Source organism: Meriones unguiculatus, chromosome 11, assembly GCF_030254825.1.
Source record: "Meriones unguiculatus strain TT.TT164.6M chromosome 11, Bangor_MerUng_6.1, whole genome shotgun sequence".
NCBI classification, from domain to species: domain Eukaryota; kingdom Metazoa; phylum Chordata; class Mammalia; order Rodentia; family Muridae; genus Meriones; species Meriones unguiculatus.
In genome coordinates this window covers 40010230-40031742 of record NC_083359.1, presented here as the reverse complement: position 1 = coordinate 40031742, position 21513 = coordinate 40010230, and the positions used below count along the sequence as shown (strand labels likewise).

General features: G+C 50.9%; 2 protein-coding genes across 5 annotated transcripts; one reads left to right on the top strand and one right to left on the bottom strand.

Annotated features, from left to right (window-relative positions):
* Window positions 1–454: 454 nt before the first annotated feature.
* On the bottom strand, window positions 455–1735 carry Fahd1 (fumarylacetoacetate hydrolase domain containing 1). The gene has a single exon (XM_021637133.2). It carries the CDS (start codon window positions 1665–1667, stop codon window positions 1002–1004), a length of 666 nt encoding a protein of 221 aa, XP_021492808.1. The 5' UTR covers window positions 1668–1735; the 3' UTR covers window positions 455–1001.
* Window positions 1736–1761: 26 nt separating this feature from the next.
* Hagh (hydroxyacylglutathione hydrolase) lies at window positions 1762–16046 on the top strand. Of its 4 annotated transcripts, none has more exons than XM_060363993.1 (9): window positions 1762–1895; window positions 4351–4526; window positions 5229–5293; window positions 8198–8315; window positions 8749–8857; window positions 12115–12218; window positions 12456–12557; window positions 15287–15366; window positions 15796–16046. In XM_060363993.1, the coding sequence occupies exons 2-9, from the start codon at window positions 4422–4424 to the stop codon at window positions 15893–15895; spliced, it is 783 nt and encodes a 260-aa protein (XP_060219976.1). In that variant the 5' UTR covers window positions 1762–1895; window positions 4351–4421; the 3' UTR covers window positions 15896–16046. The 4 variants fall into 4 exon arrangements, with proteins under 4 accessions (XP_060219976.1, XP_021492806.1, XP_021492807.1 ...); XM_021637131.2 differs by lacking the exon at window positions 1762–1895 and adding an exon at window positions 2054–2212; XM_021637132.2 differs by lacking the exon at window positions 1762–1895 and adding an exon at window positions 2164–2300.
* Window positions 16047–21513: the final 5467 nt, after the last annotated feature.

Sequence of the window (21513 nt, the reverse complement as noted above, 5' to 3'; positions counted from 1 at the left end):
CTCACAGTTTTGCTAAAACAAAAGTCCAGAATACACAGGAACGTGCAATGAACGATAGTTGGCATAATGCCTCTCTGTCTTGATAAATTACTAAAGAGATATAACAGGCCTTCTTAAAGGGGCCAGCAGACCCCTGTGTGCCCTCACAGCGGAAGCCCCTGCCCGATTCTGGAAGACTCCGCTGGGCCCTGAGAGCTGTGCAGTGTATCCTGACGGACTTATCAGAAAGGGGTGCAACAAGAACAAATGCGGCATTCCTGGGCCTGTCAGTTTCCTCATGCCTCCTTTTTTTTTTTTTTTTTACTTTTTTTTTTTTATTCGGGCCTCCTTCTTTGAAGTTCGCGTTGTTAATAAGTTAAAGCACAGTGCTCAAGAGGCCAAAGGTCAAGGTCTGAAGCCCCAGAGGAAGTACACCCCCCTCCCCCAACATACACACTAGGAAAAGAAAGTGCACTTTTAGGCCACACAAGAAATGATCTTTATTTTGGAAACAATTTCAAAGTTATCTCCCAAACTCAGAAGCCACAGCCAATATCATATACCCAAAGTAAACAAGACAGGACTTCACCAATCGCTCACTTTACAAAAATTTTATCTGATTCTGGGATGAAGTGCTTTCCCTAGTAAAATTCAGCTGGAGTGCTCTGTCTAAACAGCTTTCCTAGAGGCTAAGATCATTAAGGAGTCACTTCACTTTGCAGTTTTTGAGCTATAGACTTCAGAGTGATTTACTGGAAAGTCTTAGTTCTTTCTAGAGAAGAAAACAACTCCTCAAGGTCTCATTTAACACAGCCTCCTCCTGGGAAGCACTCCATAGCCTTTATTTTGGTCGTCCCCATTTCCATTTCTGCCCCAGCCCTTTTAGATGTTATTTTTAAGGCTCCATCTTCTTTGATACAGGCCTTGCCATCTAATGGCATACTTTTCAGATTTTCATTACGATTGTCACTGGGTTAACGTCACTTGCTTCTGTCTCCTCTTTTGGCACTCATTAAGAATACTCAGCATTTTGCCTTTTCCACCTTGAACCTCATCCTAACCACCCCGTCTATGCCAGCCTCGATCTCATCATTTTCTTTAACTGGCCCAACTCCCTTTGGAGTCCCGGTCAGGATGAGGTCTCCTTCTTCTAAGGTCATTATCTTGGAAACGTAGCTGATGATGTAGGGGATGGAAAAGATCATAGACGACGTCTCGCCCTCCTGCCTGAGCTCACCGTTGACCTTGAGCCACAGTCTTAGAGCGTGAGGGTCAGGAATCTTCTCCTTGGGCACGAAGGCGCTGACTGGGCAAGAGGCCGTGAAGCTCTTGGCCAGGGTCCAGGGCAGCCCTTTCTTCTTGCACTCCTCCTGCACATCTCTGGCCGTCATGTCAAGGCACAAGGCATAGCCGGCCACGTAGTCCATGGCGGCGGCCTCCGGGACGGCCTGCCCACGCCTGCCCAAGAGGACTCCCAACTCCACCTCGTGGTGCAGGTTCCGGCAGTAGGTGGGCATCAACACCGGCGAGCCCTCGGGGGCGTACGCGGTGGACGGCTTCAGGAAAATCACGGGCTCGCTGAGCACGGCGCTGCGCATCTCCTTGACGTGGTCTGCGTAGTTCCTGCCGACGCACACGATGTTCTTGCCCCATTCCCAGAAGCGAGACAGCGGCCTGGGGGCAGCCATGGTGCAACGCCGGGTCACGTGACCGCCCGACTACGGCAGCTGCCTTAGGACACTGTCCAGGCCGGAGTAGCCGCGCCCTTCCTTGCGCCGCAGAGGGACGCTGAGGTCAGCCGAAGGTCTGTGGACACGGGCGACGGCCCCGGAGAGACGAGGAGGCGTACGCTCAGCCTCCACCGCCGCCTACACCCACTTCCAGACCGAGCCTCCGGGCCCGGCTGCCAGGGCAGGGTAGGGAACCTTTTGGGCAGGAGCGCCGATTGGCCGGGGGCGGCGCGACGTTGAGAGACAGGCGCTGGTTGGCTGTGAGCTGTGTGGGCGGGCTCTGCTGGCCTGGGGGCGCGGCCTAAGAGCAGGAGCTGGTTGGTTGGGAGCAGGGCGAGGAGGACGCTCATTGGTCGCGGTCGCCAACGCCGGTGTTGATGCCCGCGACGCTGGTGTTGCGGACTCCGGACTGTGCAGCCCGTGGGTCATGGTGCTGGGTCGCGGGTCGCGGTGCCTCCGGAGCCTGTCAGCGCTGGGAGCCGTCTGCGCGCGCCGCGGTCTGGGTGAGTGTGTCCAGGCGCTGACGCGGCGCGGCCGGGTGCCGGCAGGCCGGACGTCGGTTGGGCGAGTCCTCGCTCTCTCCAGGCGCAGGTGCTGAACATCGCCGGGCGAGCGAGAAGCGGGGCCGGGCGCGTAGAGGGCCTTGGAGTAGGCGGGCCGCTCTGGAGGGGTCCTGGCCCGGGATCGGGGCGGAGGGCTGGCACCCGCTCCCTTCCTGACCCCAGTTCTAGGGTCGCCACCTCGGCCTCTAAGTCAGCTCTCCCCGGGGCGCCCCGGCTGATGTAGCGACTGTGGGTTGCTGGCGCCCCGGAGCTGGCTGGCCGTAGTCCAGCTAGCCGGGGACTTTGGAAACAACCGTGATTCAAAGTCTGTGGACCGTCTTTACCAAGAAGTACAAGTCCCTCCAGTTAAGGGATCCCCCGTAGTGTCGCTGCCGAAGGCTGTTTAAGAGCCAGGCGAGGGTACAGTTACTGCTGGGCAGCGCCGCTCATGGACGTCCGAAGCTCAGCTTTTGGTGCCACAGAAGCCCGCCCGGTGAGAAGAGGCAACTCTCTGAACGTCTTGCTTTTTAAAGACGTTTGAGCAAAATAAAACGCGTGTGAGGGTTTTGCCTTGAACGAAGGCTGCAGGTCTGTGACCTCAATTCAAGCAGAATGTGCCTAGCTGCAAAGTAAAGACCCAGGAGCATTTTCTGGGCAGTGTCAGGCTGGGTGAAGTCAGGTAGAAGGGTCTTGGAAGTGCCCTCAGTTGGTGACCTCCTTCCTCAGGTGTGATCGAATCTTCTCCAGGTTGCCATCATGCCCCTGTCGGACCTGGAGTGGGTTTAGCACTAGTAATAACGTGATCTTTATCCATGATCTTTGTCCCGGCCGTGCTTTGCCGGGAAATACATAAAAGGGCTCATATTCACCTTTTTTCCGCCCTTCTTCTGTCCATGGGCTTGTATAGTGCTGGGGCTTAGGGAAATTCAGATATCACAGAAGCCTGATCTTACAGAGAGAACATAAGAAGGGTGTGGAAACTGCTCAGCTGTTGTACCAGAAAGGACAACCTGGATGTGGGCTTGTAGCTCAGTGACAGAGCACTTCCCTCAAATGCTTGAAGCCCTGGGTTTCACCTGAGGCACCACGAAACCAGACTGTAGTACAGTTTGGTTAGTTTGCTGGCCATGGCTATTACAGTTGATAGCTTTATGTCTCACAGGATAGAAGCTGTTGTTTCCTGAATTCATTTTGAGAAAGGGTTGGAATGTCGTCGTCCTGCCACCTTGTGTGGTTTTCCCCTCTTTAAAGCTAAGACAGAAATTGTTTTTTCAAGGCTATTTTCAGGCGGAATATTTTCAGGTGCTGAAAAGATGACATCTGACTAATGGGTGGAGTATACTTTTGTCCCTTCATCACTTGCCACTTCCGTGGCCCACCCCAGGACAGTCCTTGCTTGAGTTCTGTGTCCTTCATGCTTGAGTCTCAAACAGCCAGTTCCTTCAGATACTGGCACTGTGTGAATTTTCCATTTAGCTGGCCATCTAGTAGAAACTACTGTTTTCTCCTCTGGCTAGAGGCCTGTGGAGAGCTGTAAGTTCAGGGGACTGAATTCTGTTAGTGCAGAGGCCATGGCTGGAGGGTGAGCAGTCACACTCCGGTGCCTCATCCTGCCTTCCTTAGGCTTGAGTCACACCACAGGCAGATAGGACAGCCTGAGCAGAAATACAATGATCCCAAGTCTAGGCGGAGGTGTAGCTCACTTGCCTCGCATGTGTGAGCCCCTGGGGCTCTGTCCTTCCACTGCAAAAAACAAACAAAAATGAAAGAGGCCAAGACCAAAGGCTGGCTGAATTTAAGTGCAGCCCAGACTACATAGTGAGTTTTGGGCTAGACAGGGATATAGATGGAGATCTATTTAAAAAAAAAAAATCAATCAAACAAAAACCCCAAAACCTAAAAAGCACCTTCCCCCCAAAAAAACCAAAACAACAGTTCTGTACCTGAGACAGGCTGACTTACTTGCTCTCTGCTTTCCTGAAGGATGTCGTGAAAGAAGGTATCCCCTCACAGGAGCTTGGGAAAGCCAGCTGTCATTGGTATGGCCCCCCTGAAATCTTGGTGAGGTGTCCTGAGGTTCCTCTTGGGTGTTTCTTCAGGTCAGGCCCTGCTGGGAATCTCCCTGTGTCACACAGACTTCAGGAAGAGTCTGATTGTGCAGCAAGACACGATGAAGGTTGAGTTACTGCCCGCCTTGACCGACAACTACATGTACCTGGTCATTGATGAGGACACCCAGGAGGCTGCCGTGGTGGACCCAGTGCAACCCCAGAAGGTATGTGCGGCGCCTTGTCACCAAGGCCCCTGCCTTCACGCGAATGGGTTACAACCACAGGGCCTTTAACAGCTCTGTGGAAGCTAGGCGGAAATGAGTTCATTCGCAGTTGTTGCCTGATGGTGGTGGCGCACACCTGTAATCCCAGCATGCAGGAGGCAGAGGCAGGGCCATCTCTGAGTTCTGGTCAGCCTGCTCTACAGAGCAACTTCTTCAGGACAGCCATGGCTACACAGAGAAACCCTGTCTCAAAAAAAACAAAACAAAACAGGAAAACCAACCCTATCCCCAAACACCACCACCCCAAAAACAACAAACAAACCCACAGACCAACTAAAAAACAAAGTTGTCTAGCCACTGGAAGATTGGGCAGTGAGAAGGGTATGGGAAACCACAGGCCATGTTGGCAAAACTGACACATACTTTTTAACCTCTGTGCCTGGACATATGTGAATCTTTAGATCTGGCTCATCTTCCATGTTTCTGCTGTGAATGACCTCAGTCAGAGCTGCTGGGGCTTGGAGAGAGTGTGGGTGGGGCCTAACAGTTAGGTTCACCAAGGGAAAAAACCAAAAACAAAACCCTTTGCCTATTGTCTGGAGTTCAGTCAGCCAGCAGAGTTGGGAAGAGGGCTGGGCACCTACTCTGCAGGCAGGACCAACAGTGTGACTGGCCTTTACTCCGCCTCTTCCTTGGCTGTAGGTTATAGAAGCTGTGAAGAAGCTCCGGGTAAAGCTGACCACAGTACTCACCACTCACCACCACTGGTAAGTGCTCAGGCTGCAGGTGAACCTGTGGGTGGGACCTGTCGTTCACTGGAGAAGGAAGGATTCTGAGAATGCACCACAGCTGGAGAGATGGCTCAGTGGTTAAGAGCACTGCTTGATCTTCCAGAGGTCTTAAGTTCGATTCCCAGCAACCACATGGTGGCTCACAACCATCTGTAATGAGATCTGGTGCCCCCTTCTGGCGTTCAGGTGAACATGCAGACAGAACATTGTTTACATAATAAAATCAATAAAAAGAGAATGCACCAAGGCTCCTGCCTTCTGCCCCTTGGGCCACTCACCTCTGGGCTCCACTAATGCAGCAACTTTCAGGGTAAGGTATTTGTGACTTGTGAAGAAGAACAGAGGATAAGGCGAGCACCCTCAGGCACAAGTGTTCACTGCTGGTCCTTTAAAGCGAGGCTTCTCTGGTCACAGGAGGACTGCCAGTGGCTGTCTTCACATATATTAGGCTTATCAAAAGTGATGTTGGCATCCATCCATGTCAGGAAAAAGAGTAGGTAAGCATCAGTGTTTTTTTTTTGTTTGTTTGTTTTGTTTTTGTTGTTTCAAGACAGGATTTCTCTGTGTAGCTTTGGTTGTCCCAGACTTGCTTTGTAGAGCAAGTTAGGCCTCAAATTCATAGAGATCTAGCTGCCTCTGCCTCTGCCTCTCTGCCTCTCTCTCTCTGCCTCTGCCTGGATTAAAGACCTGTGCCACCACCATCCAGCTATTGATATTTCTTAAGCAAATAAAACCCAAACCAACAAAATGGGGCGCTAGAGGCAGGTGGAGCTCTGTGAGTTTAATGGCTACAGTCCTTATACAGACTGTGTAGACTATAACCTAGTCTATATAGTGAACTCCAAGCTGTGAGAGGTCTCGATTGACTTCTGCTGTTCAGTTGGTTTTGGTGTTTTGAGATGGGAATTCACTCTGACACAGGCTGGCCTTGAACTTTTCAATAGTGCTGCCCAAAACCTTTTATTCTTTTTTTTTTTTTTTTTTTTTTTTTTTTATAACTCTGGGTGGCCTGGAACTTGCTCTATGGCTCTTTTAAGGCTCTTCAAAGCGGGGGGGGGGGGGGGGGGAAGGCTTGGCTTTTAATTTTCTTTTCTAAATGAATCCACGAAGACAGCCAGAGCCTTTTTCCCTGAGCCTGCCCTGGGAACTCTCACTGATTGAGATGATGTAAGCAAAGCTTGGGCTTTGCCTCTCAGTCCCTCTGTGGCTGCTTATTGGTAGTGATATTTTAAAAGTAGGTGATGAGGTGACAGTTCCTTCCTGTGTGTGACTGCTATGCTGGAGGCAGTGGAGCAGAGGGCCAGGCCACTTGTTCCTCCCTGTTATCTTAGAGGTCTGCTGGTTCATGGATTGTTTAGCTACCAACCAATCTATTCTATCTATTGTAGTTGGCTTTCTTTCTTTCTTTCTTTTCTTTTTTTTTTTTTAAGATGTTATTTACTTTATGTCTGAGTGCTCTATCTGCATGGACACCTCCATGTCAGAAGAGGGCATTAGGTGGTTGTAAGCCTCTGTGTGGTTGCTGGGAATTGAACTCGGGATTTCTGGAAGAGCAGCCAGTACTCTTAACTGCTGAGCCATCTCTCCAACCCTTATTTGAGTTTCTTAGGCCTCTTTCTCCCTTCTCCACCCCAATACCAGACAGGAGAGAAAGAAGGTTAGTGGGGAGAAGGGACATAGTTCTCTTTTGGTACCTCCTGCTGGTAGTCGGGTTCCTTGGGAACGTCCAATCTTTGTTTAGAGTATCTCCAACTTCTTCTCATCAGTCTGCAGGAGCAGCAGCAGCCTTCTTCTTTCTCTGAGGCCCCCCTCCTTTTTCTAGAAGCCTCTCTCTCCCACTCTCTCTCCCTCCCTCTCCCCTACCCCCTGCATTTATTCCCTCTCCAGAGTCCTCAGAATTAAACTGTCTGCAGCTGGGAAAGAGCCCCTCTCAGAGCCTGAATGAGGCAAATAGTTTGCTGCAGTGGACTGTCTGAATCAGCCCAATATCCCACATCTGGGACCAAAACAAAAACATATTTATATAACATAAGTGAGTTTCTAAAGACACCAAACCCGGGCGCTGGAGAGATGGCTTAGTGGTTAAGAGTACTGTCTGCTCTTCCCAAATGACATGGGTTCAATTCCCAGCACCCACATGGCAGCTTATAACTGTCTGTAACCCCAGTTCTAAGAGATCTGATACCCTCACACCAATGCATATAAAATAAAATTAAATAAGTTAAAAAAAAAAAAAGACCCCCAAACCTCCAGGACACTATGGAGTGAAATGCCTGGGAGCTGAGGGTGACCCACAGGGTGGGCTCCTCCTAGCTCTGCCTGTAAACATGGCCCCGCCCTCAGCTGCTCTTGTTTTAAAAGGTGAAAGGGTTCCCTGGGGAACCATGGGGACCCTGGTGTGTGACTGGGAGGCGCCACCACCTTGGCTGTCATTGGCTGTCACCGTCGCCGGCTCTACTTGCAAATCTCCCTCGCGGTGGTGTTGCAGTTGTAGAACTTCCCAGCATAGCCTTAACCAAGTGGCACAAACGGGGGTGCCATTAGGACTACCTGGGGGGACTTTGTGACCCAGGCCCCATCCTGGTGCCCCACCCCTCACCTTAGGAGGGGCAGTAAGAGTGAGGCTTCTGTGCAACTGGGAGCTCTCCCCGTGATTTCCTGTGCCCCAGGTGTGTGACCATGCCCGGGACCCTAGCTGTGTGTGATCTGCTTTCTCTCTTCAGGGGTGCACTGGACTCCTGAGGAAGTTATTTTGACTGCTGCCAAGCGGTTGCCTCTTTCTACTGGAAAATGTTTAGGTCCTTTTGGTCAGGGCTTAAAGGCAAGCGAGCAGGCCCTCCTCCTCAGCAGGTCATCCCAGGCCTCCTGTTTGACTTGTAGGGACCATGCTGGTGGGAATGAGAAGCTGGTGAAACTGGAACCTGGGCTGAAGGTTTACGGAGGTGATGACCGAATCGGGGCCTTGACTCACAAGGTCACACACCTTTCCACACTGCAGGTACAGTGAGCCTTGGTGAGAGCGGTAGGGATGCCCCACCGGGATTTAGGTCCCCAGGCGCCATTTGGGAGGGGAGCTGACTTTTTTTTTTTTTTTTTTTTTTAATGAAAAAATGCCTGGTTTCGATTTGGCTCAGTTCTAAGGCAAAACCAAAATAAGCCTCTTTTGGTTTTATGCTCGAACAAACACCCCTGAAGCACTTGCACCCGGGTCACCCCTTAGCAGAGAGCCCCGGCCCCTCCCTGTCTGTGTCCAGAGGCCTGTGAGAAGGCCTGGGCTGCTCTGTAGGTGTCTAGAATGCAGGTAGAGCCTGGGATACGCATATCCGGGTGCTCAGGAAGGGGAGGGTCATTAGGAGCCAGCTGTGCTGCCTCTGGTGATGTGCCGGAAAGGCAGCTGGTGGCCGGAGCTCATCCCAGCCCCTCTGTTTCAGGTGGGGTCTCTCACTGTGAAATGTCTGTCAACACCCTGCCACACTTCAGGACACATCTGTTACTTCGTGAGCAAGCCCAATAGCTCGGAGCCCTCCGCTGTGTTCACAGGTGAGTCCGGGAGGCCGAGGGCTAGGTGAAGCGTCTCTTTGGCATTGGCTGTGTGAGGAAAAGCTCCTGGGCAGAGGGGGCTTCCTGCCAGACCTTCTAGCAGGGCCTGCATCTTCTCCAGCCCAACATCCCATGTAAGGAAGCCACAGCCCTCATGGAGCCTGGGTTTCCTTCAAACGACAGAGTGCAAAGGTCTGGCCTCCTCCTGTGTACCTGGCTGCTCCACCAGGTGTGTGAACAGGACAGCCCCCGTTTGCAGTTTTCACCCACAAACAGGCATGGGTTGGAGGCGGGCTGGCTGAGGAAGGCCCCAGGGGTCCCAAGGATCCTTCCTGCATCCTTGCAGAGAGCCCTGTGAACCGGTCTGGGCCAGCACAAGGCTGTACCTCAGCCCTGGCCTGGTGACATGTCCCAGTGATGCCGCAGCAGCCTGACTTTGCCATGGGTGGTTTACGTGCTGAGGCCGAGGAAGTCCTGGGGCAATGTATGTAGTTCACAGTCAGGACAAGTAGATTTGTCCAGAAGTGAAAGGAATTTTCTCCTTTTAAAGAAGACAAGGGGATTCGGTGCTGGTCCAGCCCATGAGGCTGGACAACCTCATGACAACCGCGATCAGGTGGCATGGGGGTGGGGCTGGGAGCGTAGGGCCAGTGTGCTACAGAGGGCCGGGGTCCTGCTTCCTGGAGTTGTGGTGTGGAGTGTGATGATGCTCTGCCCTCCCATGACAGCCACAGGGCTTCCTAGCCTGCCTGGAGGACATGCCAACACGTCCTAATGAGGTCATAGCAGGGCTTTCAGGTGGGGGAAATTGGGCGAAATTGCCTAGGAACCCCTTATTTTTAACCACATGCTACAGAATGCCAGGGTTTTGTGGTATTTTGATTTCAGACAGGGTCTCTGGAGCCCATGCTGGCCTGGAACTTGTAGCAATCCTCCTGAGTATAGGGATTACAGGCGTGAGCCAGCACACCTGACCTCAATTCCGTGTCTTCATCACAGCATTGTGGGGTTCATTACCAGGCCCTGGGCCCATTTTTGTGCTGTGGCTCACCTCTACCCTCCATGGTTCTCACCCTTCCTAATGCTGTGACCCTTTAACCCAGGTCCTCATGGTGTGGTGACCCCAACCATAAAATTATTTTCAGTGCTACTTCATAACTGTAATTTTGCTACTTTTAGGAATTAACATAAATACCTGATTTGCAACCCCTGAGAAAGGGTTGTTCTACCCGAAACTGGTCGTGACCCACAGGATGAGAACTGCTGATCTGTAAAGATGAGAGCTGAGGCTCCGCATCCTCCAACTATAGCATGGACGGAACCGGACGGCTCTGCTGTGTGTTCACGCTCTGTGGTCACTGGTGGCTTTGCTAGGGCTTTTTGGAACTGCAGCACTGCAGTGGTAAAATAGTGATAATCATACGGTCCTCAGCTTATGACCGTCCATGGTAATTGAGGGGTGGACACATGTTGGCATGGCTGTGTGCCCTGTGAAAGCCTGTGTCAGTGTCTGTAGGAGCAGGATATCACGGTCTGACCATGCAAAGCCACATCAGGGCATGCCAGCTGTGGGAGAAGGCGTGTATGGGCATGGGTGTGGCTGTGGGCGTGTGTTGGGTGTCATTCCCAGGGACACTTGTGCTACCTAATGTTTTGTCAACTTGACACAGCTTAGGGTCTTGTGGGAAGAAAAAAATAAACTCAGTTGAGAAAAATGCCTTCATCATATTGGCAAGTCTGTGGGGCGTTTTCTGGATTAATCATTGTGGCCTAGTCTTCTGTGCGGAGTGCCACTCCTGGGCAAGTGTGTCCTGCTTCTGCGAGAAAGCGAACTGGGCAAGCCAGTAAGCAGTGCTCCTCTGTGCTCTCTGCTTCAGCTCCTGCCTCTAGGTGCCTGCTCGGACATCTCTTCATGGGAGTTGCAAGATATTGTAAATCCTTCCCTTTCTGAGGTCTTTTCGCTTCAACAGAAAAGCAAACCAGGACAATACTTTCTTCTCTTTCTTAGGGGTGTGGTGTCTTACCAGCCTAGAACTTTTCCCGGGAGGCTGGACTAGCCAGCATGCTCGGGTTTTTATCTGAGTTCTTGGGGTCAGGCTTGGATCCTGCTGCTTGTAAGGCAAGCATTTACTAACTACCCAATCGCCTCAGCCCTATTATATGTGACAGTGCTGTGGATGGAGCCCAAGGCCTGTGTGTTAGGCAGGGGTCACTGAGTCCCAGCTGAGCCTGAGGCTGGGTCTCTCATGACTATCTTGTCTAACAGGGAGGTTACTGCCAGGTGTAGACCCCATGATGTCCTGCACTTTCGGGGGCTGCTGGTGGGCAGTGCCTGGCATGTGATGCAAGCTTTCAGCAGGTCATTTTATACCTGCGTGGTACGCTGAGGCAAACTGGCATCAGCAGCGAGGGCCAGTGATGAGAAATATAGTGTTTAGTAGCCCAGGAAATCTGAGTCAGCTGCCTGAGGAGGCCAGGAGTGGGGAGCTGGAGGCGGGTGTAACAGAGAAGGTGTGGTAGGAGGGCCGGGCAGCTTCTGCACCTGAAGTGGGGGATAAGGCCTGTTGGGCTAAAACAGGCAGACAGGGCACTGAGGCACAGGAGACAGTGCTGGAGACAGACTGGGCAGAAACTGTTTAGGAGAGCTGAGTTCAGGACTTCAGGTTTGGGATCCTTCCTCATGGCAGTCAGGTGGATGCGCAGGAGCAGTGCCGGTTCCCTGGGCAGGGGCAGCCGAGGTCAGTGATGGCACGAGTGCCCACTGAATCGCGTTGGCCACGGTGCAAAGTCCAGGAGTGTGTAGGGAACAGAAGCAGTCAGGTTTCCTACCAATGGTAGGGTGAGGCCAAGGGCAATGCTAGTCTGGGGCTTGGGGAAGGGAAGGCCTCAGGGACAGCAAAGGGAAAGAGTGTCAGAAACATGGATGCCAGGAGAAGGGGGACATCTGAGGCTGGTGAGAGGTGGTACGTGGACTGGGTTTGTGATGATTTCAGCTATGGTGGAGTTGGGACACTGAGAGTGGCTGAGGGTGCCCTGGGTGTCAGGCCCAAGCAGTGAGTTAGTGGCTATGGTTGAAACTGGCAGGATAGAGAGCTTTGGGTGGCCGGGTGCCGTTTTGAGTGAATATGCCTTTTGGTGTATGGGTGGGTGTGGCAGTGGGTGGCTTTGGGTGCCTGTTCGTAAGTTTGGGGCTTAGCGCCAGGTCCAGAAGGCCAGGGCGTGAGCTGGCTTCTGAAGCACCGCCATCGTATTTTCAGGGGACACGCTGTTTGTTGCTGGCTGTGGGAAGTTCTACGAAGGAACTGCTGACGAGATGTACAAGGCACTGCTTGAAGTCTTGGGCCGGCTTCCTCCAGACACAGTAGGCAGTGCCTCCCTTTCCCAAAGACCCCACAAGCTCCAGGAAGCAGATCCATGGCATGCTGGACCCACCCTTCAGGCCCAAGACCTGTCTCTGCTTTAATGTGTGAAAATACCCATGCCAGCCCCACATCCGAGCAGTTTTTAGTAGTATTTAATCCATGTAGCCCCACAGTACCCTAAGTGCACACAGCGTATAGTGTTGTCGTGACACGGCCCGTGTTGGCTCTTTCTTCAGAAAGTCTACTGTGGCCATGAATACACCATCAACAACCTTAAGTTTGCACGGCATGTGGAACCCAACAATGCTGCCATTCAGGAGAAACTGGCCTGGGCCAAGGTGAGTGCAACCAATCCCGGAGCATGTCCTAGGGGCCCGTCAAGGTGCGGCGGCTCCCCAGGGGCTTGGATGCTGACAGAGCTGACTCGCACGCCTTGCGGAGCGGGAGCTCAGTGCTGGTCCCCGCAGTAAAATCCGCCAGCCTGGAGGGTGCAGTGCAGGCCTTGGCTGCATCTTAGCACAGGAGGCTCGCATACAGGGTGCAGCCTTGTCCCCCGCACTAAGCAGTCAGTCAGCTGGCCCCTACGTGAGGAACCTGTTTCTGCTGTCTGCAGGGGTTTATGTCTGCCACAGCACAGCCCGAGGTCATGGCCGAGAGCTTAGACCCAGGGCTCTGCGTCCCTGTCGTTCACTGTGAATGTCGTCAGAGCCGGGGGAGGTGCAGCTCCCTCTGTCAAGTTTAGGAAGTGGTGCTTCCTTGTGTAAGTCTGTTGTCGAGTTTAGGAAGTGGTGCTTCCTTGTGTAAGTCTGTTGTCGAGTTTAGGAAGTGGTGCTTCCTTGTGTAAGTCTGTTGTCGAGTTTAGGAAGTGGTGCTTCCTTGTGTAAGTCTGTTGTCGAGTTTAGGAAGTGGTGCTTCCTTGTGTAAGTCTGTTGTCGAGTTTAGGAAGTGGTGCTTCCTTGTTTAGGTCTGTTGTGTTGTTTAAAATACCCCATCCAGCATCTTTTCCAGTCAGGAAGGGGTTTACAAAGGTAATACTAGAAAATTCAGCATACCTATATTCCCAGCACTTGGGAGGCTGAGGCAGGAGAATTACAAGTTTGAGGCTGGACTAAGCTACATATACATTCTGTATACCATGCCAGCAAGAACTACATAGCAAGATCTTGTTTCAGAAACAAACAAACAAAACCAAAGCGTTCAACCTGGGATGGTGGCATATCTTAGTACCTGGCAGGCCGAGTGGTGGAGAGAGCCAGGAGTTCAAGGCCAGTCCTGGCTACATTGCATGTTCTATAGGAGACCATCTCAAAACAACACAGAAGTCAGATGCTGAGTCAGGGGTGGTGGCACATATCTAAGTTACTTAAGAGGCTGGAGTAGACATGCCGCAAGTTCAAGGCCTGCCTGGACAGCATACCAAAGCCATCCCCTCAGAGAAATGTCCAGCCCCCCTTAATTAGTCGATCATATCTAATCAGGCCTGATTCTTAGGCATTTAGTATGCATTTAGTAATCACATAAAGATCATACTGTATGCTCACTGTCCCTACCGTAGTGCCACTCTTCAACTTACTTGTCTGCTTATCTCCCCTGGGTGCTGGGGATCCAGCCCAGAGCTTCGCAACGTCAGACTGAGGGTAATTTACACGCATGAGAATGTCTTGAGTGGAATCTGTAGTTCGATGGACTTTTGACAGCGCACACCCACATAATCCCTGCCATAGTCAAGCTAGAGAGCGCTGCTGCTCTCCTCTGAAAGGCACTTCTAAGGAAAGTTATCTTGATTGTTTTGTATATGAATGTTTTACACGTGTCCCTATGTGTATCACAAGCATGGTAGTACCCACAGAAGCCAGAAGAGGGCGTCCGAACCCTGGATTGGAGTTAGTGGTTAGTAAAGGTTCCCATGTGGGTGCTGGGAACTGAACCTAAGTCCTTTGCAGGAGCAGCAAGTGCTCTTATGCTGAGCCATCTTCCAGCCCCTCCCTGCACAGGCACTCTTGACAGTTGCCCTGTTTTCTAGCGCTGTCAATTGCGCTTATCTAGAGGTTTATATAACAGAACCATGTGGTCCCCCCTGGTTCTCCCTGGCTCTTGCTCAGCCTTATTTTGAGGCCCAGCCCTACTGGCTTTGTTTCTGAGTTCGTCTGTGTCTACAGGAGCTCATTCATGAGCTGTGGGTGAGCCCTCTGGGAGCCTTCCTGTTTACAGTCATAATAAAGGTGCTGTGAGTGCTGGTGTGCATCTTTTTGTTCAGGCTTTTTTCCTGCTCTTGGGAATATGTTTAAAAGCGGAAATTGCGCAATTGTATACCCAAATGTACGTTTAACTCTTAAACTGATTTTTCAGAATTTGAAAATTTGATCCTGCTGCTTTCGGTTCCCCTCTCAACCCCCGTAGTTCCCGATGCCTTGCATGCTAAACGACGACAACCAGTGCTGCTGGTCTTTATTATATAACCTTTGGCTTTGTGTGTCCTGGTGGTGAGGGAGGCTCCTGTGGGTGGCTGCAGCAGCTGTCCCAGCTAGGGCCTCCATGTTAGCCAGACACAGCCGGACAAGAGCTGCTCGGAGACCCCTTCGGCTTATAAACTCACCTTTGGCTTAGCTGCACTAGCCTTGTCTCTGCCGTGGTCTGAGGTGTTCAGGAGCAAGGCTAGGTGAGGTGGCAGCCAGTGTCCCCCAGCACTCACTGCTCGGCCCCTCCTGGGGAGCTCCTGGCACCCTGTGCTGAGAGCCTGTCACTCATCGCTCCTCATGCTGGTTTCCTTGTGGGGTGGGGGTTACTTTCTTTGCACTGTGTTTTTCTTGTGCGAAACACAAAGCCACAGTAATCAAGTCAGAACTTGCGCTCCCCTCAGAGGCAGCACACGAACAGGAGCTACGTACTAGTGGCTGCAGCTTACCTTCCGGGACATGGTTAGAGACCACTGCTAGTCCCGCCCATGAGCCCTGCCTTGCTTGTAGAAGCCAGGAACCCACTTGTCTACACTGCCTGCTCTTGCTCTACTTGCACTTGTCTAAGATAGATCACTAAGGTGGGACCCACTGGTGTGTCTTACTTACAGGAGAAGTATGCCATCGGGGAGCCCACGGTGCCATCCACCCTGGCAGAGGAGTTCACCTACAACCCCTTTATGAGAGTGAAGTAAGATGGTTGGGGAGGGGGGGCTTCCTTGGCCTTACCTTCCTGTGGCAGCTCATGCTTTATTTTTGCCTAAGTTCACTCCCAGCAAAGAGATGAACCAGGGCTAACCCATCCTGAAGTGAGCAGGCCTGACCCTCACACCCCGGCTTTATTAAGTATACCCGAGAGGCAGGCTTTGTCCCATGAATGGAGAGATATGCGTTCGTTGGCAGCTTGCAAGGATGTGGAGGACCAAGGGCCCATGTGGGAGAGCTTCTTGAAGGATCCTTGAAACTCTTTGAGACTCTGGGCTGGGTAGGCAGCAGGGAGTTGGTGGCTTCCCACCAGCATGCTGGGAGGACCTGTTTGGCTTGTCCCCAGCAGTGACTCTGGCTCCTGAGATAGGCTGTGTGTCTGCCTGCAGCCTGTGCTCATCTCTTGCCTCCACAGGGAGAAGACTGTGCAGCAGCACGCTGGTGAGACGGACCCCGTGACCACCATGAGGGCCATCCGCAGGGAGAAAGACCAGTTCAAGGTGCCCCGGGACTGAGGCATACGGACAGGGACTTTTAAGTGACTATCCTGCTGCTCATGCAGGATCTAGTCTAATTTTAAGTTAATTCAGAGCCCTTAGCTTGTGTAATCAAATGTTCTAATGCGTATTTATAAGAGAGAAAGGTTAAAAGTATTTATTCCCATAATCCCTGCTTATGGACTCTACATTATCTCTGGCTTTACAGGTACATAGCCTCAGGGGCCTGTGGTCACATGTCATCCAGTTTGCACCCAGTTTCTTAGTGGTGCTGGCTTTGGGAGGGGCTGAGGCAGGGCGTCCCCCATTGGCATGCTGGCTCTTGAGGAAGAAAGGAGATGGCTGGCCCCTTGGCTTTTCCTCCCTTTGAGACTAGCCTCAGGGGTAGTAGCCAGCTGCCAGGAATCAGTGCCCGTGTGTCTCTGTGTCAGTGTGACTGACCTAGATCCCTAAGAGCAGGTGGTGTCACAGCCTGGCCAAGGGGGTCTAAGGTTGGCCCATGTGTGGGCTGAAGCCTGTGCCTCGGTGTGGCAGCATTCTGATGTACTTGAAGCTGGCCATTGGTGAAGGCCCTTCTCTAGGGTGGGCAGTTTCTGGGCTGGCCACCGTGGGGGCTGTGGCTGTGCTCAGTGTCCTGAATTCTCAGCAAGTGCTATGCTGGCTCCCCCACCCAGAGCACCCTCTTCGCCCCACCCTATCCCTGTATAGCTGGGAAACCACAAAGGACTTAACAATTATAACCGTCTAGGTGCAGTGGCACACGACTCTAATCCCAGCACTCAGGTGGCAGAGACACAAGTGTCTCTGTGAGTTCAAGGCCAGCTTGGCCTACAGAGTGAGGTCCAGGACAGTCAGGACTACATAGATCCTTTCTCAAAACAAAACAAAACAAACTTTCTTTCAATTGAGGTGAGAGTCACACAAGAGGCCGCTTAGATTGCAGCAGGATCTGTCCCCACCACACACCCACAGTTGGAAGGCAAATGGTGTACTCAGTGTTCTGTTTCCAGCTTTCATGACCCAGACTTCTAGTCACTGTTGTCCGTCCAGCTGGAAGAGGTGGGCTTCTGGCCTGCCCACCACTGTAGATGTGTGTCTTAGGGTCACAAAGGCCAGGACAAGAATAAGGAACGGGGCAGCAGTGGGGTGGGGCCAGGGCAGCCCTGGCACGTGGCCTAGAGCTCGGGTGGCTAGCTCTTTCTGTCCTAGTGACCCATCCCTCTGTGTGAGTATCAGGGGCAGGGGACCACCTCTGCTCTCCGACTTTTGGTCTCCCGGAGAGCCACTGAAGCTGGCTGGACCTGGAGGAAGACACATTTCTTTCGTTTGCTACTCCTCAGCTGCACAGCTCACAGAGCCTGTTTGCTGTCAGTAAGCACCCTGGCTGCGGCTCTGCAGCCCTGTCATGCTTCCTGCATTGGTTTCCTGCAGTCCCCTGAGGACTGCAGTGATGGTAGAAATCTGGGTCCAGTCCCCTGGGTAGAAATCTGGGTCCAGACTTTCACCCCACGGTAACTGGAGATGTTAATGTTACTCACCTGTATCTGATGACCACTTTCCCTAGATGTCATGAGCATCTCTGGGACAGATCGTGTCTCATACACCAACTCACAAAGGATAGAGTGTAGAGTGTGCTCTCAAACCAGGTACAGTTAGAGAACCCAAATAAACATTTCTGAATATTAAATGAGTCAGGAGGTGAAATTGGAAAATACACTAAAGTGACATACAGTGCTGGGAGGATACATATTTATATGTAATATATATTTATATAGACATTATAGATGTGGTGAGTGGGTGCAGCCTGGGACTGCACCTAGGACCTCACATGCCCAGGCAAGTATTCTACCCTTGAGCTTTATCTTTAGTCCTAAGAAATTTATAGCTTTAAACACCTATTTGAGAAAACAAAAGGTCTCAAAATTGCAGGCTTTACCCCAAACAAGAAAACAGATGAGGGGCTGGAGAGATGGCTCAGTGGTTCAGGGCACTGACTACTCTTCCAGAGGACCTGGGTTCAGATCCCAGCACCCACATGATAGCTCACAACTGTAACTCCAAGATCTGACATTCTAGTCACATAGACATGCAGGCAGAATATCAATGCACATAAAATAAAGGTATATAAAATTAAAAAAAGAAAAGAAAACAGATGAAACCCAAATGATCAGAAGGAAAAGCTGGGTGCAAGTCTGGGGACAGAGCGCCTAGGGAGCTGTGCAGATCCTCGCACCCCAGAATACATCAGACATTACAGGCAACATGACGGCTCACACCAGGGATCTCGTTCCTGAAAAGGCTGAGGCAGAAGCACTCTGTTCTGAGGCCAGCGTGGGTACACAGTGAATTCAAGGATTGACTGAGCTACGGAATAAGGCCTGTCTCAAAAATACAGCCTACCCCCCAAAAAAGGAAAATCAGTAAAACAGAAAATCAGAAGTTCTTTTAAGACATTGAAAAATCAAACTCTGACCCATACTGGATCAAAATAAAATGACTTCTATATCGAAAGATTTAAAAGTCATGAAAGAGGAAATCACTTGCTCACGTGGAAGTCACCAGGGTCTGTGAGGGAGAAAACGAAAATGAAGTGGACAGATCCCTGGAAAAACAAATTAACTGGGCTGGTATGTGCCTGTCAGCTGTTTGGGAGGCTACAAATTGCTTGAGGCCATCTTGGGCAACATAGCCAGACATATGTGGGGGGAGAGGGATTGATTAACACAGAGTTTCTCTAGCTGAGACTGGACTCAAACTCCTGACCCTCTGGCATCAACCTGAGAAAGTCTCGGAGGTGGCTTGTGACTACGCCTACTCCAGCCCAAGTGTTCCACAGAGAGCAGAGGCCACGTGGCTTCGTTGGTGTCTTCTGTCAGTAACATCAAGCATACAAAGAGGTTTCTGGCTGCTCCCAGCTCAGTTATCAGACTAATGTTTCTATGATATCAAAGCCCCAGAAAGAGATCACACACATGAAAGACAAAAATCTGTAATGTCACCAACCTAGATTCAAGTTCAGCAACATTATATACCAGACCATGTGGGACCTACCTCAGGAATGTAATGTTGAACACCACCCGGTGTAGCAGGTCATCCGAGTGGAGAACAGGATCACCTATAGGATGACCTCAGAAGAATGTTTGGCCTAGTCCAACGCTATTCACAAAATTTCTCCACAATCACTGCTGAGCGCTTTCATGGCCGGAAAGAATGACCGTATGTGCTTGAACCTGTTGCTGTGAGAGATCCCCAGCCCTAGAGCTATCAAACTACACGAGTTTACCATCCTACAGTTTGGGAGTTGGCAGACGGCATGGCTCTCATCAGGTGTCAGCAGGGCCGCCCTCTTGAAGGCTCTAGGAATGTGTCCTTGGCCGGTCTTAGAAGCCGCCAGCGTGCTCCATCTCACAGCCCCTTTCTCTGCCTTCAGAGCTGGAGAAGCTGAGTCCTCCTGACTCAGCCTCCCACATCGCCTTCCGGCTCCCTCTTCCTCTCCAGGACCCCTGGGATCAAGACATTATACTGTCTTTTAGACTCTGTGAGTATCACACAGCCAGAACCACAGTTAACAGCACATGACCTAATTCTTCCGACACAGAGGCAAGGCAAAGTCATGTGCTCTGGCCATTTCACGGGGCACTGCAGTAAATCAAAAGGCACACCACGGCCGTATAAACAACGAGAAGGTAACTGAACGGCACAGCATGACACAGCCAATCCCAGGAAACACTGGCACTGGGCTGAGCAGAGTCCGCAGGCTGCAGGATGACTGTGTATCTTTACATACTCATACATACCTTGTACATAATACTAAAAGTGAGTCCAAAAGCAGTTGCATGTTCAGTAGCATCAAACTAATAACATGCCAAGGAAGCCCTTTATCAACGTGTAAGGTTTACACACGGAAAATGGCAAAATGTCGCTAAGAGAAATGAACTAAGTCCATGGGCTTAGTTCACAGATGAGACGACCCTGTCGCTAATATGCCGGCTCTCCACAAACTGATCTATAGATAAAGTGCAACCAGCAAAATCCCCGCATGTGTTTGAGGAAGTGACAAGCAAGTTTTAAATTTACACATCAATCCAAAGAACTAAGGTGAGCCAAAACAACTTTGTAAACAAGGTTCTGGGACCTCTGGCTCCTTGAAACTGGGAAGGCACAGCATGACATTCAGAGTGGCGCAGGGACAGGGCTGGGCACAGGCTGGGAAGTACAGCAGAGAACAAAGCATTATGCTTGTGGCCATTTTGGTTTTCCTTTGTTGGATGCCAAGAACCGTCTTCTGGGTGACTTGGACTTCTGTAGGGGAAACACGAACCAACTCGGTAACACACATAACTCAGATAACATATATGAACTCAGACTGCATTGGAGAATCAAAGAGCTTTTAGACGCTGAAGTTTAGAGGAAAAGCTGGTAGGGAATACGGGAACATGGGTTAGGCATGGTTCTTGGATGTGCCATACAAGTCTTGAGACAGAAGAAAGAAATTGATATTCTTCATTTAAATCAGAAACTTGCAATAAAAAGACATTGTAAAGAATAGACAAGTTACAGAATTTACAAAACTCAGATCTGGTAATATGCAGTATCTAATGTCAAGTCCATGATGAAGTCTTGGAAAGCAAAGATCGTAAATAAGCCTAGCTGGTGTGGTGGTCCTGCTCTTACAGACATGGTGCCTCACAACTTTCTCTGCCTCCAGGGCCAGGGGAGCCAGTGCCCTCTTTTGGCCTTAGCAGGCACCAGTTTTGCATAGAGTACATATGCATTCGTGCAGGCAAATTCTCATACACATAAAAAAAAATCTTTTAAAAAACAAATTAAAGCTTCAGTGGTGGTGCACGCCTTTAATCCCAGCACTTAGGAGGCAGAGGCGGGTGAATCTCTTAAGTTTGAAGCCAACCTGGTCTGCAGAAGTTCCAGGACAGTCAGGGCTACACAGAGAAACCCTGTCTCAAAAACCAACCCAACCAAACAATTAAAAAAGCAAAATACTGTACGTTTTCACAAGTGATGAAGTGGGTTGGGGAGACGGTACAGGTAAGGGTTGGCTCTAAGTGCAGACCCCTTTCATACATGCCAGCTGGCTGTGGCGCTGCATGTCTGTAACAGCAGCATTGGGTCACGGCGGTGGAGACAGCCTGACCTTGGGCTTTCTGGCCAGCCAGGATAGCCAGTTACTGAGCTGTAGGTTCAGTTTGAGATCTTGCCTCAAAAAAATGTCAGCTTAGTGACGGAGGAAGGCAGCTGATGCAGTCTTCCGGCCTCCGCATGAATGCGTACCTCACACAAGGTTTAAAATATCAACCACCCGATTTTAAGTTGTATTACAGAGCAATAATACCACCGCCACGGTACTGAATAACAACAAACATTGAGCAGTGGAGTAGAAAGGAAAACTCAGACTTAAGTCCACACACCTATGGTCACCACATTTCTTTTTCACAGAGGCCAAAACTGCACACTTGAAAAAACGTTGATAGTCAAATCGGATAGTTAAATGAAACTTGATTCTTACCTCCTATACAAAACTCAACTCTAAAGCAAAGCTCTCAGCATAAGACCGATTCCCTAAATCCAAGGAGAAAGTAGGGAATACACTTCAACTCCAGGCACAGGAAAGGATTTTC

Excerpts from the sequence above, each read along its gene's own strand:
- Hagh (XM_021637131.2), top strand. The coding sequence starts at position 2,137 with ATGGTGCTGGGTCGCGGGTCGCGGTGCCTCCGGAGCCTGTCAGCGCTG. Across the intron at positions 4,527-5,228 it reads ACCCAGTGCAACCCCAGAAG|GTTATAGAAGCTGTGAAGAA; the intron begins GTATGTGCGGCG and ends CCTTGGCTGTAG. Across the intron at positions 12,558-15,286 it reads AGAAACTGGCCTGGGCCAAG|GAGAAGTATGCCATCGGGGA; the intron begins GTGAGTGCAACC and ends TCTTACTTACAG.
- Fahd1 (XM_021637133.2), bottom strand. The coding sequence starts at position 1,667 with ATGGCTGCCCCCAGGCCGCTGTCTCGCTTCTGGGAATGGGGCAAGAAC.